Source organism: Festucalex cinctus, chromosome 4, assembly GCF_051991245.1.
Source record: "Festucalex cinctus isolate MCC-2025b chromosome 4, RoL_Fcin_1.0, whole genome shotgun sequence".
NCBI classification, from domain to species: Eukaryota; Metazoa; Chordata; class Actinopteri; order Syngnathiformes; family Syngnathidae; genus Festucalex; species Festucalex cinctus.
Window position 1 is genome coordinate 11,338,878 of NC_135414.1, and position 18,834 is coordinate 11,357,711.

The 18,834-nt window shown below is 38.4% G+C and overlaps 2 protein-coding genes across 7 annotated transcripts in view; both read left to right on the forward strand.

Moving 5' to 3' along the window:
* Window positions 1–264: 264 nt before the first annotated feature.
* Window positions 265–18,834, forward strand: part of bbox1 (butyrobetaine (gamma), 2-oxoglutarate dioxygenase (gamma-butyrobetaine hydroxylase) 1) — a 43,012-nt gene continuing 24,442 nt past the window's right edge. The window contains exons 1-3 of one of the 6 annotated variants that reach the window (XM_077518879.1): window positions 265–287; window positions 12,075–12,514; window positions 16,724–16,838. In XM_077518879.1, the coding sequence (XP_077375005.1) occupies window positions 12,113–12,514; window positions 16,724–16,838 (517 nt within the window). In that variant the 5' untranslated portion in view covers window positions 265–287; window positions 12,075–12,112. Of the gene's footprint in view, window positions 288–8,717; window positions 9,031–9,095; window positions 9,119–9,189; window positions 9,286–9,581; window positions 9,689–9,811; window positions 10,037–12,074; window positions 12,515–16,723; window positions 16,839–18,834 lie in introns of those variants that run through there. The other 5 variants (XM_077518874.1, XM_077518880.1, XM_077518876.1 and 2 more) reach the window with 5 other exon arrangements.
* fibinb (fin bud initiation factor b) lies at window positions 5,223–7,730 on the forward strand. The gene has a single exon (XM_077518881.1). It carries the CDS (start codon window positions 5,578–5,580, stop codon window positions 6,211–6,213), a length of 636 nt encoding a protein of 211 aa, XP_077375007.1. The 5' UTR covers window positions 5,223–5,577; the 3' UTR covers window positions 6,214–7,730.

The window sequence follows — 18,834 nt, forward strand, 5'->3', positions numbered from 1 at the left end:
GCTTTTGGAGGACATAGCCTGCAAATTTGGACATACCGTAGCTATTTTGTTGCTTTTCCAGGAAAGATGGTGACAGTGTTCCTGCCAATAGAGATCCTGACATCACGTGACTATTTCTATGAACACCCAAGAGCATTGACACATACTCTGATGAAAAGGACATGATAAACATTCGCAAGATGGACAGGTTGGATGATATTACCATTGCTGTGTCAGGGGTGTTTTTTGTTTTGGTTTTTTTTTTCAACTCAGCGACGCTGCTACGTGGAATTACCCCCTTACACATGGTGAGTGCTTTCAAATTTGACCATACAAAGCCTTTACAAGTTTGTACAATCCAGATTTATTTCCCCTTTATGTGTGGCTAAAATGCCATCGAAGTTAGCAGTTTCACGCAAGTCTTGGCAGTTTTATTTAGGTAAGTTAGCCATTTAGCATTTGGTAATTCGGCGAACAACACCATAATTTATGCCGTAAAATGTATTTATGGTGTTGGTCAGTTCTTAAATTCAACTGTGTAATTAAACCGTAGCAGCACAAACAAATGAAACGGATTATTTCCCCCACATTTTGCGTATGGTAACTTGCCTCCCGTAGGAGGCTAGCTTCACGCAAGTTAGCATCTGCTGATTCAGGCTCTATGTACAAAGTGCCCGGTGACATCTTTTGCCTTCATTTAATTACAATCGAGCTACATCTAAATAATTCAGTAATTGGCACACCCTTCCTGATTTGAACAAAGTGATCGCTACACAAGCAACAAAGAGGATTCCAAATCCCTCGTCTTGTTCAACCTTTTTATGGCTGTTGTGATCCATTGGCTACGCATTGGTTCCTCTTTTGGTAACCTTGAGAATATGCAATCCTTTTTTGTTCTCGTTGTGACAGCTGGTCCACAACACCTGTCTATCATTGTGCATATCAAAGTGGCGGAAGTGTTTGCTATTGCTGCCAAAATGGCTGCTCTAATGCCCATTTTGGGGCGTGTGACGTCGACGTCCGGATCTCTATTCACCCTTGATAACGCAGGGACTTACTACAACAACAATGCCCAAATTAGAGCGCGACTGGCGTATTATTCTTGCAGACCGAGTCAAGTCTGGCCCCATCATTCAACATCCTTTTTGCCAATAAGCACGTCTGCCAGTTCTAACCTGCCAGGTCAGTTCACCATGTCATTACCTGTTAAACAGCCGTCCCCGGTCACTTCCCGCAATTAAGCATGCACCTAATCATCAGCAGCTGTCACACCTGCTTCTCCATCTCGCTCCCCTTAATTAAACACTCGGCATATAAAGCTGCTGTCAAGCTGTAGGTGTGTGGACTATGCTTCTGCACAAAGATGTCTATACTCACTCTACCATACCAGTTTTTATTCCGTGGTTGTTCTTGCCTGTTTGCTTTCCCAAAGTTTAGTTGTTATTTGCCAAGCAATATTTATTCTGTTTCTGACCAAGTCACTTCAGCTACAAGTGGAGGCACAAATTGAGTTAACTTGAGTTAGAGGGCAATGATATGTGGTTACAGTTAATAACTTTCACAGCCTCCATTTATTTAATGGCACAGTCCCACGTGAGTGTCTGGAGTTCGTTTCAGAATGATTAGATGTAATTATAATGAAATTCATTACATTCAAAACTGAGTAACATACCTTGACCTAAAATGACTGCACCATTTTCTTCCCTGTGATTCTAAAATGAGACCATTTCATTAAAACAAAAAAAAGAAGCAACTTTTTCCAGTCTATGTATTACATTTTCACAGAAGTTGAACTAAGTCCAGGACTTGGTCCCATTATAACGGTTAGAGTAAAGACTTGGCAAACAAATACGGTCATAAACATCAGGACTACAGTGACATGAAGACAGACTTCCCAGCACGCAATATTGACTCATGCTGATTTGCCCAGACTGGATTACATGAGGATTTTCGACGTTAAATTTATTTTTCAGTTCCATCACTAAATCTAAGAAAATAAACCAAAACTTAACTAACTGTCACTTCAATTTAAAAGCCTTTTGGATGAGAGTCACAACCTAAAGCTTTCCAAATAAACAGTCATGCAGTGGGAAAGCTGGTGGTCTGCGTCATTTGCATTTTCCACTGGAAAGAAATGCTCATGTGAAGAGAATCGTGATCACCTTTTGAAGCTGAAATTGTTCTTCAGTATAGGGATGGAAAAGGCTGATTATTTTTAAATTACAAGTCTTATAAGGAAAGATAACAGCAGCCTTATTATTTTTTTCATTTCTGCAATGCATAATTCAGCTCACACACACACACACAAAAACAAAAACAATTTGGATTAAAACACTTCTGCGTGTTCATATTGTAGGCAGTACAAATATTTCAAAAGCTTCTAGTTACTAATCAAGTCACATGTAGTCTTATTTCGTTTGAGCTAATCTTGACTTGTCATTTAATGCCAGCAGATGACTAAAAGAACAGGTGGTGACAACAAAATGTGCTAACTTAACACCTTTTTTATGTGTCCCGGAGCAGCTGATTCAGTGTATAGTGTGTGCTGCCAAGTGAAAAAAGACTCACATTACACTCACAAAAAGACACTGGTCACAACATGAGGCGAACCTGTACAGTCCAATACCATCTACTACAGGGGTGTCCAAACTTTTTCATTTGAGGGCCACATACAGAAAATTAGAAGGACGCAAGGGCCACATAATGTTATGAAGAGAAATTCTGTTTAGTCCTAAAAATTGTACAAATAATTTATTTGTGCTTTTACATATTTAGAAAAATGCTACAGTATATAAACTAATTTATTTGTAATATGGCAGTAGGGTTATTATAGTTTGGGAATTTTTCATTTTAGTTCGTTTTTATTAGTTTTCAGGGTGGTTCTGTTAGTTTAGTTCTTTCAAAAATTGCTTAGTTTTAGTTTAGTTTGTTAGTTTCAGTACTAGTATTAATATATATTTTTTAATGGGTATTATTTGTGCGCAATATTTTAAAAAAAACACCATGGGAGTAACGTCATCTGAAGGTGCTTTTCTATTGGCTGCTGCTAGATGACGTCACTTCTGTGTGACATACTTTCAAACGTCATTATTCCGGTTTATATCAAAATAAATCTACTAAAAATCACATTTAAAATCATCTTCAAAGGCTCAAGACTAAAACGAAGGACGGTTGCTATAATTATAGCTAGTTTTAGTTAGTTTTGTAAATATAAAATGTAGTTTCAGTTATATTTCGTTTTTTAAAAAACATTTTCGTTTTTATTTTATTTCAGTAACAATATTGTTTTTTGAATTTTAGCTTTTTCATTAGTTGTAGTTAACTAAAATAACCTTTAATGGCACCTGTTTTTCAATACCCTCTCTTCTTACTTTGACCATTTTTGTTTTGTTTATTTTATTTTAACTGAGTCAAGTGCCATTTTTAACATATGCCGTGGGCCACTGAAAAATGGATGGCGGGCCACAAATGGCCCCCGGGCTGTAGTTTGGACACCACTGATCTAATACAACACTAATTCAATTTTATTGTACTGTTTATTATTGTGTTGTTGTTGTTGTTTTAAGTTGCGATGCAGAGATCAACTGCATATGCATTTAATATAGATGTTAATAAATGTACCGTAAAAAAAAATATACAAACACATACATTTATTAAACTTAATTAAACTGAAGTGAAAAGTTGAAGCTACACAAAGAGAGATTTAGACATGTGCCGGAATAGAATAGTATTGACTGCATTTGATACTAGCCTATAAAAATGACTGAGTATGAGTATTATTCTATTATTCATCAAACTTTTGTATTAAAAATGTGAACAATAAAAACATCCACACATTTTCCAGGGGAATCCCAAGGCGTTCCATGGCACAGCCGGGAGTTATAATCGCTCCAGCGTGTCCTGGATCGTGCCAGGAACACCGCAACAGGAAGCCTCCAGGAGCTATCCTAATCAGATGCCCGTACCACCTCATCTGGCTTCCTCTCAATGCGGAGGGGCAGTGGCGCTACTCTGAGCCCCAAGATTTCATTCTGACCCGTGTGCAAAAATTTGGATTCTGTGGTGCGAAATAGCAGTTAAAAACGAACGCCAGATAAGAATATTCTGGAGGCACTCTGATGTCTGAGCATGTGTGATGTCGTACATATACTGTATATTTCGCCTCGGGTACCCAGATGTCCCATTTTGGCCGGGACAGTACTGTTTTTTGTTTTTTTTTAGCCTTGAGTCTCACGTCCCGGCGGATTTTGCACCTCATTGTTTTTCCTCGATATTATGTGGGTCCCCCCCATAGTTATTTACTTCCAAATTCACAAAGTTCTTACTGCTTTCACATCTTGAGAATCATGGGAAATGTAGTCCTACTAACCACTACGGTTGCCACTTTTCTCTCAGACAACGCAAGCTGAGCTTTTCAAATGGTATATTTCCATATTACCGGCGCGAGGTAACAGCCAGCTTCCAATAGCTGTCGGGACAGAGCAAAAAATGCTGGATAATGTTGAGTGCATGGACTTTAGCACTGTTGAACTGTCAACCAAGATAGCACTCCGATTGACCACCCCATCACCATCTTTCACTCAAACCACCCCACCACCCCTGTTGCCGAAGATTGATTAACAATTAAATTTGGTGACCTTTTTTGTATTATCTAAAGGACAAGCTTTTAATTTGGAAATCTTGTCACCCCAATTACATATAGCCTTGCTGATGTTATATTTATGAGACAGTATACATACTATCATGTAGAATATAAAAGGTTATTCAGCTGTAAGCTAGCTGACTCACAAATTACAATGGCATTAAACTATAGCCGGTGTACGGTACATACATCAGGGGTGTGCAGAAGACAGGACCAACGGCATCTACATTTGTGTGTTCATCTGATTTAGAAAATAGAATACAATATTTGCACATCTTTTAAGCACATTTTTGCAATTGTGTATATGACCCCCTTTCACATGATTGTATATGGTTGTAATTTCAATATCCTTTAAATGATTTAGGATTATTTCTTGTGTACGCTTTCAAATTACTTATATTTTCAAAGAAACTGAATTATTCAACCTATATTTCCCGTTACTTTTTGTAACATTTTTTAGTTGTTGTTGGCAGTGTGCCAAAGTAAAATCAAATGCAGCCACTTGTGTGTAATTCATACCAACACTGAAAGCCAGCAACTGCTCCTGTTTATTTAGTAGCAGACTGACCCCTCCAACCCGAGTGCTGCCTTGAAGTGACGACATGTAACCCGAGACGAGCTGAGGTAAAATCTGTACAACTCCTTGCTCGCCACTCAAATCGTCCAGATGTTGCGTTTGTGGCACCAACCAAAGTCGGAAGTTGAAAGATTTCCACTCAGAAGCTCGCTTTTAGTCCAGCGGCGTGGTGGGAAGCTGCCAGGCACCGCTGAGAGAACACTTTTGCACTTTTACAACACTTTAGCGTTTGGGCATCGAAGGGAACACTTCGAGGAGAGCGAGGCAAAAGTGAAGTGAGCAGCTTTAAAAGTTTAAAGCCATTCGAAATGCTTCCGTGTGGCCTGGAGTAGGTACCGTTCAGCAACACAGTGAATTGATTGTGTGCGAGTGACTTTTTATGGACATCAGAATGGCTTTTACGCACTTGCTGCTGTGTGCGGGGATGTTGACGCTGCGTCTGTGTGGAGCCTATTACAGCGGACCTCTACAGCCAGAGATGTCGAACGGCACTTTTCATCACTACTTCGTCCCGGACGGCGACTACGAGGAGAACGACGACCCGGAGAAATGCCAGCTGCTTTTCCGAATGACCGATGAGCGAAAGTGCGGTCCCGACGAGGACCAGGATTCGGTCATCCGAGACGATTTCACCATCATCAAACGGCAGATTGAGGACTCTGCCCGGGTGCTGGAGGGGCTCGAGAGGAGCATCTCGTACGACCTGGACGGAGAGGACAGCTACGGGAAATATCTACGGAGAGAGACCACGCAGATAAGTGACGCGTTCACGAACTCCGAGAAGTCCCTGCTGGAGCTGGAAGTGAAGTTCAAGCAGAGCCAGGAGAGCGAGTTGAAGGACGAGCACCGGCTCAGCGACGACTTCCTCAACATGATCGTGAGCACCCGGGACACACTGAAGGAGACACTGGACATTTCTCTAGGCCTGAGGGACAAACATGAGCTGCTCTCGCTCATCGTCCGCAGCCACGGCACACGACTCAGTCGACTGAAAAATGAATACATGAAGTACTGAGAAAAAGAAACATTTTATTCCTACTATTATGGTGTGCGCCCTCGAGGAAACGCATAGACCGGCCACAACATATTGACAACAAACACAATCACTTAGATGCAGAATTTTGCCTTCATAAAAAAATGATCAGTAATATTACGTTTTGATTGATTTATTTAATAATATTATTTATTACTGTAGTTGTACTGCAGTGGCATAAACGGCACTGCATCATATTGGGAGTTATGTCTAATATTTTGGCCTTCTCATGTAGGCTTAAATGTTAAGAATAGCAATGCATTGTGCAGTGCAGTTGTAGGCCTACATCACGGCAAACCACAGTCTTATACAAATTGTAAATGAGTGCTCTGACCACCAAAAACGTCTCCAATATTGGGAACAGAACAGGCAGTAGTGGAAAATACATCACCAAGTACAGTTTTTCCCCATTCGATGCCAAGTTTTGTTCCTTATCTGCATTGCATTAAATTTATTCCATGTGCTTGTCAGCTGTATTTGATATAATTTCTAAAGTATGATGTGCTTTTCTAAAATAATATAACCAGTGGGGCACAGGCAGTTTAAATTAAAACAAACATTTTATATAAACGAAGATCTGCTTCCACTTGTTTTTTGTTATGTCCAGTGATGTAAAGCAGCTAATTCAGTACGTTAATTTATATTTGTGCAATACATAGATATTCTGCATTTGATGGAATTGATTAAAAAAAAAAAAAAAAAAGACGAGATGAAAATATTTTTTGTGAGGGTTTATGACAAACCGTTGCCAACATTTAGAGGTTGTCAAAGCTGTTATGCATGGACAGTGTGGTGCATTTGACCACAACCGTGTACTGTACGGTACCCAGCAGCGTCATGAGAGGTGGGGGGGGTGTAGACTATTTTATGGGCTCATGACTTACAGGAGCACAGGATATTTTCACTTTGAAAGTATGACTTTTCTTCGCAAGGCCCCAAATCCTTGGCAGCACCTCCAATTGTATCGAAATTAAGAGCATGATCACAGAGTATCTCGAGTACCCCTTTTGCAAAACATGCTCAGCTCTGACAGTTTCAGGAAGACCAGATAAACAATTGTTAAGAAGAATCCAAACCACAGTAAATATTTACTGACATCCGGAATTTATGTCTCCAATGTATGTTTATACCTATTGATATCATAACAGGCCAGCAGACATTGCACAGTTCCTTACTGTTCTGGTGCTAAATATTTAACTGAAAATGCAAAGTGTACAGGAGGCAATATAATGTATAGCGTATATTTTGAAGCTAAGTACTAAGTAAATATATTGGGTGCCAGTATATATCTTAAAAAATATTGTAATGTGTATTCTTTATTCATGCCAATTTTGAAATAGAGCAGCATATATGTATTTTAATATACTTGTCCATTTGCGATGTCATACTTATATAAAAAATAATATAGTTTAAGACTGCAGGCAGCACTCAAGCACTCAAATTGTGACATTATCAGACCGTCTTGTGTTTTCTCAAATAAAGAGTTTGTGTTTGAAGTATTTTTTTGTGAACAGTATGTTATTTATGAGATTTTATTCTGTGTCAGATTCTATATTTTATTGCACGTACGTGTGTTTTGGTCATTCCTACTAGTAATGTGGTCTCATTGTTCTTTTGTTTGGAACAAGCACACGTTGCTCATTTGTCAGAGTCCACAGTGTGACAGAGCACTATGATCACTGGACATACAGCCCTGTCACATCTTTTACATGGACAAAGTTACCTTCACTGTTTGCTTCACAAGGTTTAGAGGTCTGTTTTAAATTAATCACACACAGAGGCCCTTTAATTATGAGTGCTACGGAGGAAGAACCTGCTCATTGGAATACATAATGACGAGCAAAAATGAAAGGTTGTAGAACAGTGGGTCTCACAAAGCAGTTCTTTTTGTTACTCTTCTCCAGTGTACTGAAAATAGCAATTTCCAGCGTAGTCAAAAAAAAAAAAAAAAAAAGTTGCATGATTTAAAACGCATTTCCACTATTTCTTTCTTTAACTACTATAAATTATCTATTGTGTTTTTCAGGGGGATACCATAAAGAAGAAATGGGATGGCATTTTATAATCACAATAGGCCTAACTTACAAAGTATATGTACTATTAATTAACAAGTCCCCTTTGGTTACACAGATTTTATTTATTTATTTATTTTTTTATTTTATTTTTTTTACACAAATCATATATTTTATGCTCAATGATCATCAATTCTTTCCGACTTGCCCTAAAATGGATGTCACCTTTTTAAGGTTAAAGTACCACTGATTTTTACTGTTTTTTTTTTTTTTTTTGTGCTGCATATATGCAATAATTAAATATTTAGTCCTGTTTGATTACAACTCATGATTAAATACCTGCTATTTTTGTTGTCACAAAGACACAGGACACCTGCGACTGAGTTACAATAATTAACCTTTGGAACACGTGGCATAATAAAAAAATACTGATAGAGCTCAGTGATGTTTTGGTACACGATAAAACGACTATTTCCCTGCAGTGTACCTTTCATTCAATCATGTATCGTTTTTTGACAGTATCACACTTTTTGTGGATTTAAATGTTTTAATCTGACCAAAGCGCAATATAATAAGACAATAAATCAAGCTGAAAGGTATTCATACGACAATAAATCAAGGTAGTAGGCTGAGCCGACACAAGGGTTGAGGACACGGGCGCTGTGGTTATGTCATGTTACACTGCCTCCTCCTGCGACCTTTCGCCTACTTTCTCTTCCACACTCTGACAGCCGACATTTGTGTTGACGGACGCTGAGTCACGAGGACCGGGGAAATCGAAATACAGGTAGACAAACCAGTGTGTTCAGTGTCATTTCATGGTGCCTTGAATACAATAGATGAAAACAAAAATAAGTTGAGCAGTGAACGTGGAGGTAAAGACCCGACGAGTAATCGATGACGTCATTTAGCTAGCTAGCACGCAACCGGAATCTTTACATGTCTTCGATAAAACTCACGTTTATTGTTTTGATGTATTTGGCCATTGTTGTTCACAACGTTGTGAGTCGTCACGTGGGCGTAACTTCATGGTAACGACAATGTACGAATTATTCACGCATGGTTGTTTGCGTTGCTATGTTTAGTGTGCTTGCAAATCAAATCGACCCGCTTAAAGTGATGTCACGTCTTGTTTAAGGACACAGGAGCTGATATTTTATGACATCTGGCAAGCTTCTTAACATCCAAACGCCAGACTGCATCTGTGTTGCACATATCTGCTATTCAGTTTTGTCTACTCAGAACGTTTAAATATTCATAACACTACTTCCTATCCCACTATGAGCATCACAACATCGTTCAAATGACGTCACATTTATTGCCATTCAGTGTCTGCATTTTATTGTTCACTACAAATGGATGTCTGTAATTTATTTGCAGATTAGGCAGGGCTCCAGCATTTTTTTTTCCTCCTGGTGCTAAAGGGGGCTTTGGCTGATACGTAGGTGGGCTGAGAAAATAATTTATAAATAGATTTTAAGATCTAAAAAATAAAATACATTCTGGAGGGGCTTAACTAGAGCTACACAGATCAGCCACAGGAGAGTGTGGGGAGTACAGGACCTATTTGTTCATACCATTTGTAGTAATATTAATTGGATCTTGCTTTACATTTGAATCTTTTAGCATTTCTACTTTAAAAGTCAATAGTTATAAAGGTATTGTTAATGTGCAGATTACCCCCTTGAAAGAGGTTGCGTTATCCACAAAATGTTTCCTTTGGTTTTCAGTCAATGTGAAACATTTTTCTCCTTTTGTTTTTGGCATTCAATTGGACAATTCATCAACTGAAGGTACATTATGTGCAATGGCATTAGCTTCTGAATTAGATTTAAGATACGGAAAAAACCCCCCCAACATAAAACAAATAGAAGAAACTAGGCAGTCGTAAGTTGCTAAGTAGCAACAGAAACGTAATGCACATGTTTTTAATACCATAACACCACACCAGCTTTAGATTGACTTGTTTCACATATCTCCAAAATAAATATAAAGTTGCCGCTGCTGTGTTAATGTTTTATGTTCATTTATATATTAATTAATGTATTTACATGTTTGTATTTCCCTTCAATGTGAAATATTTTAGTGAAAGTTAGATTCATTTAATTATTGAATCACTGAATAATTTTAGTCTTGTCTTTATCATGACACCATAGCATTTTGCATAACCTGCACCTCTGGCCTGGTCATAAAATACAGTCAAGTCAGCCAGTGATAGCGAACAGTCTCGCACAGCTAACCAGTCTGTTGAACATAAAACGTCTTAATGACTGTGTCTTGGGCCTCATGTAGATGAATCATAACCTTTTTCATTGCAGCATTTATGAAGCCTCTTTGCCCAACTCTGTACTTGCTAACGGTGTTTGTTTGCTTTTGCTGTTTATGCTCCGGGAAGTAACTGATTTTAACCTGGTTCACCTTGCTCCTCTTTGCTTATACCCTAATTACTCAAGCAAGAAACACAATATTATGGTATCTTTATTTTCCAACATCAACTCCAAACCTTCCATCCATCCATCCATTTTCTTGACCGCTTATTCCTCACAAGGGTCGCGGGGGCTGCTGGCGCCTATCTCAGCTGGCTCTGGGCAGTAGGCGGGGACACCCTGGACTGGTTGCCAACCAATCGCAGGAACTCCAAACCTCTACACCAAATTATAGCAGCTCACAATCAATATTTATTAATATACCGGTAAAAACGTTGAATAAAATGCTTCATGTTCACCAGAAATGCTGATGCAGATGCAGCAGACATTCCTTCTCTGCGCCTGACAGTCTGTTTAAGCTTAACATTTCCACTCATACAGTACATACTGCTCTGAAAGTGCTAAAAATAAATAAATACATAAAATCAATTTCTGGGTTGAAACATACGGAAGCGTATTGCATTCAGGGAAAAAAACAAAAAAAACAAAAAACTTTTTCTGACTATTTTTTTAGGGGAGCTTTGTTTTTTTGACTATTTTTTATTTTTGTTTTTCAGATTTTTTTTTTTCTGTTTTACTAAATATTTTTTCATAAAAAAATATTCTGAAAAACAGGGAAAACATATTCAGAAAAACAGGAGGAAAAATGGGGGTGGGGTGATAATTATTTAAAAAACAAAAAACAAAACAAAAAAAAACAGAAAAAAAAATCCTAAACACAGAGCACCAACTTCTGTTTTTTGGATTTTTTGGCGATTTCTTTTTCTTTTTTTTTCTTTTTTTTAACCTCTGAACTCCAAGTGACTTGTTGCAGACCACTGAATGGATAGCCGATAGCCCATACACGCCAGTGCAAGCCGTTGAAGTCACAGGGCGGCCATCTTATTACTCCCAATTCGCGACCAGCCTACTGTATAAACAATACGGTATACGTACAGGTGAGATATATACAGCTCGTAGGCAGTGTTAGTTAGTATAAGGCCGGAGGCGGGGTGGGGGTTTGTGCCATTTTTTTTGTTTTTGTTTTGTTTTGCTTATTAAAAATAGTGACCACACTAACAATAACGTTTGCATGGTAACAACAAAGCTGAAATCTGATTGGACACAATAATAATAATAATAATAATAATGATTAATTAATAATACGTGGAAACTCCGTAGCCAAGAAACACGCAATGAATTGGGATAGCAGAGACATCCTTGACGGAATGCCACAAAGTCTAAGGATATTTTGTAAAATTCAGTGTCTACTCACAGTGAAGGCAATGTTTGTTCACAAAGAGGGCCTTAGCTTAACAAATATGGGTTTGGTCCCATTGACGTCAACACAGACAAACTCAAACATTGTTAATACAATTGCTAAGTGAACTGTGTCTCATTCTTCCTGTTTTGTATTACTCCACAGTTGTTGGTCTGGACTCATTTGGAAGAGAAGCCTTCAAAATGTTGAGTACCTTGGCCCGAGTCTCCCGGCCTGCTCTGCAGAGATGCACCTCGACCGTTGCCTGTCAGACTGTCAAGTTTTGTCGTCGACCTGAGAAAATTCCACATCTACCGTCTGCTCGTCTGACATTGGTACAGCTTCGTGGACATCAAACTTTGGGTTCAGCCTCCCTCCCTGTGGCCAGCCACTCTGTGAGACATGCCCGGGCACTGGATGAAGAGCGGCTGGTGGAGGTTGAATGGGAAGATGGAGGGCAGAGCCTGTATCCCTTCACGTGGCTGAGGGACAACTGCCAGTGCTCACTCTGTACACTGCAATCAGCTCAGGCCCGCAAACTGCTCATGTCCGATTTGGACATCCACACAGGCATTAACATTGTGGAGGTTACCAATGATAGCAAGGTAGGTCAACCAATTATTGTTTCCAACGTATATAATATTTATGGATCTCGTACCAATTTTGTTGAGTTACAGCCTGACAGACTTAAAAAAACATAAATACATGATAAATATTACAAACACGTGCAATATTACAGACACCTGAATGATGCAATTAAGGCAGCACTTTTATTTCATCTCATTATATTGTGTCGCAAAACTAATGGGGCAAGCAAGTTAGAGTGATTTATTGCTTCGTATAGTGTTCTTTACAAACCACCAGATGGCTTTACTCGAGCTTTCAGCTGCATTTGTTTTAACATTACCTTCTCAGACAAAGAATATATGGATACGTTTCAGAACCCGGGTGAAGATTACATTTTGGTATGATGACTTTCTTTATGTGGCTGGACTTGTAGCTTGAGCTACAACTGGTTGGCTTCTCTCTTCATTAAGGAGCAAAAGTGTTTGTTTTCCCAGTAAAGTTCCACAAAAATGAGTGGACCCAAGCAAATTTAAAATAAACGCAGCGGCATTATGAATGTGAGTGTTTATGGTTGTCTGTCTCTATATATGCCCGTTGACGAGTCCAGGGTGTGGTCTGCCTATTGGCCAAGGTTAGCTGGGATAAGCCCCAACTTACCGTGACCCTGAAAGGGGAAGTCAAGCTTAAACATTTCTTGACAATAATACTGTATGTTATGTGTGACCTCACTAGTCTAAACACGACATTCTGATTAATAATACATTTGTGCAATATGAGTGACGAAGTAAAATCGTTTTTTTTACTTCTCGGGGTGGCCATTTTGCTACTTGCTGTCGACTGAAGATGACATCACGGTTGCTCAGGCAATGACCAATCACACCTCATCTGTTTTCTGAAGCTGAGCTGTGATTAGTTGTTACCTGAGACCTGAGCAACTGTGATGTCATTTTCACTCGACAGCAAATGCAAAATGGCTGCCTTCGATATTGACAAAAACTGCTGGATATTGCAGCTTAACTCATATTCCACCAACGCAATATTAACCAGAATATTGTATTTAGACTACTGGGGCTGCATAGAACATATTATTGTCAATAATTTTTGGGGGAGTTGATTTCCACTTTAACAGAATAAAGGGTTTTAAACACTATAGAAAATAAATGCATGAATGGACACAAAACACTTGTTCAACTACTCATCTCTAAAACATTACTCATTTGTAGAATACACTTCCCTCCACAAGCCTTATTTTGAATTGATGAATTTGGTTAAAGACACTGGCGGCAGTTGAGCTATTTACGCTATGCTACACTTTATTTCCAGATCCTTAAATCAGGATCTGATGCGTAACTTAGACAATGGTACCTACTATCTACCGAAGCTATGAGTTTTTCAGGTGAGCAAAAGTACTGGAACATGGGATCGACGTGACTTATTTATTTTTTTTCCCCCCTCCAAGTTCAATTGCATTTCTTGCATCAGATCATGAGTAGCAATTGAGCCATTGTGTTCCAGATGTTATTTGAAAACAAAAGTGTGCGGACAGCAAGAACAAGTTTAGTGGACCAATATCACCCCAACGGCCGCAGACGGAATTGGGAGCCATTTATTTAATCTGGGAGCCAGTTGAACCATGACACTGGCACCTTTAGCACAGTTGTTGAGAGGTTGGGGGTGCCACTACTGCTATTTCCATGAAACCATTAAAGTGTTTAATGGGCCAAGCAAGGTACAAAACATTTTGGTATCAATCCAGACACAATACTTTTTTTTTGTTTTTTTTTTGTTTAAACGCTCCTGAAATGTCACACCACACAAGATAGCTGGACAGATCATCATTCATTCAATTTTTCAAATAAAGTAAATGTACAGTAAGCAACACAAATGTGAGGAAAAATGTCCCACTGTGAATATGTACATGTAGCATACTGGCTATGTTTTGTACAAAACCAAAAATGGACTTATTCAAAAGCGCACTGCACTTGAGATGAGTCTTTGTGATGGAGTTGTGATGGCTTCTCCTGTCTTTGAGGCTTTTAACTTCAACTTCTCTTTGACTGCAGAAGACGATTAATAACGACGTCGATTAGTAAAATTACAATGAATGGAATACGATCTTTCATTTAGTACCCACATTGTATATGTAGTAAAGGCAAAAAATATTCTTTTTGCCTTGAAAGATGAGTTAAAATGCTCGAAATCGGCTGGCACTGTTTTTTTTAATTTTTTTTTTATAACGTGTGTCAGTCAAAGAGTTAAGAATAGTCTCAGAAAACAATATATTTTGGCACAAACACTTCAGACATCTGCTCGAAAGATGAATAGGAAGATGATTTTCATCTTTCCGCATAATAAAAAAAGCATACAAACACAAGAGACAGGGCAAAATATTCAAATGGAGCCATTATGGGAAAGTAACTTGTTTTTATTCAAATAGTTGGGCCTCAGGAGTACCTGTTCAAATGATTATAGAGATTATACCACAAAGTAAATCTAATACTGCCAATTTCTGAAAATGTGTCAGTAAGCAAGCAAGCCATTCTGTATTTTACATTTAGAATTCAGATAATTAATTTACATTATACGGTCCCTAAATCCCCAACACTAAGCCGTGCAAATGGCTTAAAATGATTTTGGTCCAGGAACTGCTCCATTTTGGCACAGAAGCTTGTGGAAAATAACATTTGTCAACTTAAGCAGGAGTCACTGGTTCTTACAGCTGTAAGGCAAGGCAAGGCAAGTTTATTTGTATAGCACATTTCATACACAAGGCAACTCAATGTGCTTTACACGAGGAAAGACAACACATAAGCATCAAGAAACAGTAGTTAACATTCAGAGGAAGAAAAATAAATGAAAATAGGTTACAAACTAACAATCTTAAAACATTATTCAACAAACTTTTAAAAATTTAACATAAGGAAGTTTAAAATGATAATGATAAAAAAAAATAATAATAAAAAAAAAATAAATAAAAAAAAATAAATAAAAATAAAAATAAAAATAATAATTAAACACTTAATTAAAGCTGTGTAGTGTGTGTCTGCACTCTGCAGTCAATACTTAATTAGTCAATATTTAATTAGCCCATTTTGATACAGTATAAACAGATGATATACCATTTAACAGTCCATCCATTTCAGCTACTGTGCATGTAAATTGACTTTTGTCAATAAAATGCAACTAATATATTTTTCCAATTGTTTTTAAGCCGCTAAACCGACACTCTTTTGGTTTAGTATGGACTTGGCTTTTGAAATATTTTGCAATATTTTACACAAAGTTGCAGCATCAACGCTGTAAACACAACATCTGACAATTGCCTTTTACACAACAGTGTGGTATCAGGCCAATACTGGCCTTTTAATTAAGGTCATGGGTCCTTGTGGAGGCTGCTGAAAGCAGCCACTATACTTAAAGCAAAAAAATACTGATATCGAGTAAGTCCTCCTTGGCAGTAGTTGGTGCTATATTGCAGCAGTTTGACACATCAGCAAATCATCATCTGCGCCAGAAAGAAAGATCTTTGTTTGCAATTTTTTGGCATTGATACTATACCTGTATATGGTATACCTTGATATCACTACTTCAACGATTCCATGGCAAAAATGTAAAACATCAATACAAACAGTGCAGAGTATACTTTTCCTTTTCCCTGTCCAGTAAATATTAATCAACACAAGTTTTGAATTGAAATGTCATCAACTAAAAAGTGTGAATTTTAGCTAGATAAAGTGTTTGAATGTTTTGTGCTTCATATGATAAGAGTTCAAGCACTTTAATACTTATAAACTAGTGATGAAAAGTGTGACGTGTCACTTTTTATTTCCATCACTGGCAGTGCTGCTCGCAGTCAATAGTGTCTTGCTCTCGTATTTTGTCGCTGTCAGTAACGCACATTGGCCACCACGAAAAAGACTGAAACCTTTTGTAGTTTTGATAAAACTCGTTTGCGCTCCTTTGGCCTGCTTCTCCTTCCTGCTTCTTAAGGTTAACTCGGCTTCATGCGCACAACTGTGCCGACAAGTTTTGCTGTGGTCCTCTGAATGAAGTCTGTTCTGCACATTAGCAGTAAGACGATAGAGCAGTCGCTTGCCAAAAGGAAGCAGTCTTCTAAGAGGATGGGGAAGCATCAGAATGAACATTAAATATTTGAATGTTGTTTATCGTCATTTTTGAATTAATAAAACTATAAGAAACTAAATGGTATTTATTTTTGTCTTGTGAACCGGTTGGTTCTTCCACAGTTGTCCATTGTGTGGCCTGACCAGCACACGAGTGTGTTCGATCCAGAGTGGCTAAAGAAACGCTGCTTCTCTCTTGAAGCCAGACAAGCCGTGCAAGAAGAGCTCTTCCTCAATGGTGAGTAGGTATTTTATATTTTTTTTACTTGGATTTTAAAGCATCGGTCATTGTATTTGCTATTTTATTTTACGACTTAAAAAGAGCAAACATGAAACCTTAAGTCACCCGTTTATACCCGTTGTCAGAAAGCATGTATAAATACGAAACAAATAATCTTCTCAATGTTTTTTTTTTATTTTTTTTATTTCGTACCAAATATGTAGGTTGTTAAATTAAAGCAACACCTTGTGACGCCTTCAGATTAAACCGGGAGAAGTGATTTAGCTTAGGACTTTGTTTACATTGATCCAGTCTGCTGTGGTGCGTGCCAGACAAGAAAAGAAAAAGTTGAACTGCGGAACAAGGTCTTGCGCTTGAATGGAGCGGGGGTGGACTGTAGTTGGACTGTGTGCTCTACCTTCGGTCCTGAAGGACCCACAGGGCTGAGTGGTTCCTGTTGTACCTGTTCCAGACTGATCGCTGTGTGTTAGTGCGCGTCTGCACTGTGCATGTGTGTGTGAACCCCCTCATTGACTCCTCTATGGAGGCCATGTTTTCATTGCAGTTATGTGTTTATGGGTGAGCCTGATTATGGACAAACAACTTGGGAGACTGCACTATTGTCTCTTGCGTGCAGTTCTAGATTTCAACTACTACTTGAGCTTCAAAAATGCTTCTTGGCTGAAAGAGCCAGATGTAGTGCAAAATGACGCACTCACACTTTTGAGGTTTAATTATTTTCTCTTTCAAAGCCAGAATCAAATTCCTTCCACTGGGGAAAAACATGTGAAAATATGGACAAATTAATGATCAACAGAGTTTTCCCTCATAATCTCACATATGTGTTATTAATAGTTGGACTCTCATACAGTGAACCCAGGCCAGATTGTGCCTGTTTAAAAGTCTTTAAAGCGAATATGCTCACTGGAAAGGCCATTGTGAGGTCAATATGATAACTGGTCCTCTGGGGATTGTTTTCAGCAAGTACTACACATCTTTTTGTTTTTGTCTAGGAGGATGTTTTACCTTTCTGCTGCTGCTGTTTCTGTGGCTACGCAGACTGCAGAATGCTGTTGGGCTATTATTGGCAGACTGGGGCATGAAACTAAAAGCTCAAGTTCTATAATTTCCATAGATCCAAATGGGACTATGTGATGTGATTTAAATCTCAAGTTTAGATGACGAAACTAGAGTTGGAAGTCTCCGAGTCACTCGTGAGTCATGATACAATAAATGATGTCGTAGTCTAACAAAGTTTATGTGCAGCATCACAATAGTGATGATTTATGCATACAGTCACAGGACAACATGGGCAACATGTCATAAATTCTGGCTTTTCAAAGATAATGTATGGTATTTTGTCCTCATGTACTGCAACTAAATACAGTAAATGTATCTTGTGACTACAGTACTAGAATCTGGCAAGTGTCAATCACTACTTACTTTGTATAGCAACATTCATACTTCATGATACATTCAAAGAAGTGCAACGCATTTAATCAAATATGTCATAAAGGACCAAGATGCTGAAAGTAATTAACTCATTCACTCCCAGCTATTTTCACTGAACCACTGACTGATTTTGCAAGGCCCACAGAATATTGTGTTCTATTGCTATAAAAACATTGAACCTACCAAAAGAAAGTCTCTTCTTTCATTAGTAAAAACAAAAAAAAAGTATACTTATTAGAGGTGGGAATCTTGGGGCACCTCACGATTCGATTGCGATTACGATTCAGAGGCTACGATTCGATTATAAAACGATTATTGATTTCTAGAGGTGTGCAAAATTTCCGATTCTTAGATTATTCACGATTCGGCCGTGGAACAATCGAGAACGATTCACAAAAGTCCAAATTCCGATTATATAAATATGCCAAGGGAACCGAAACTAAAAGTGGACCGGAGCGGAAAGTACGCGGAACTGAAACGCAGTAGCGCGCGCGGTCTTCGGGACGCTTAATGGGACGGACCGAGAGTACACATCCACAACTCACGCCTCGACATTCAAAAC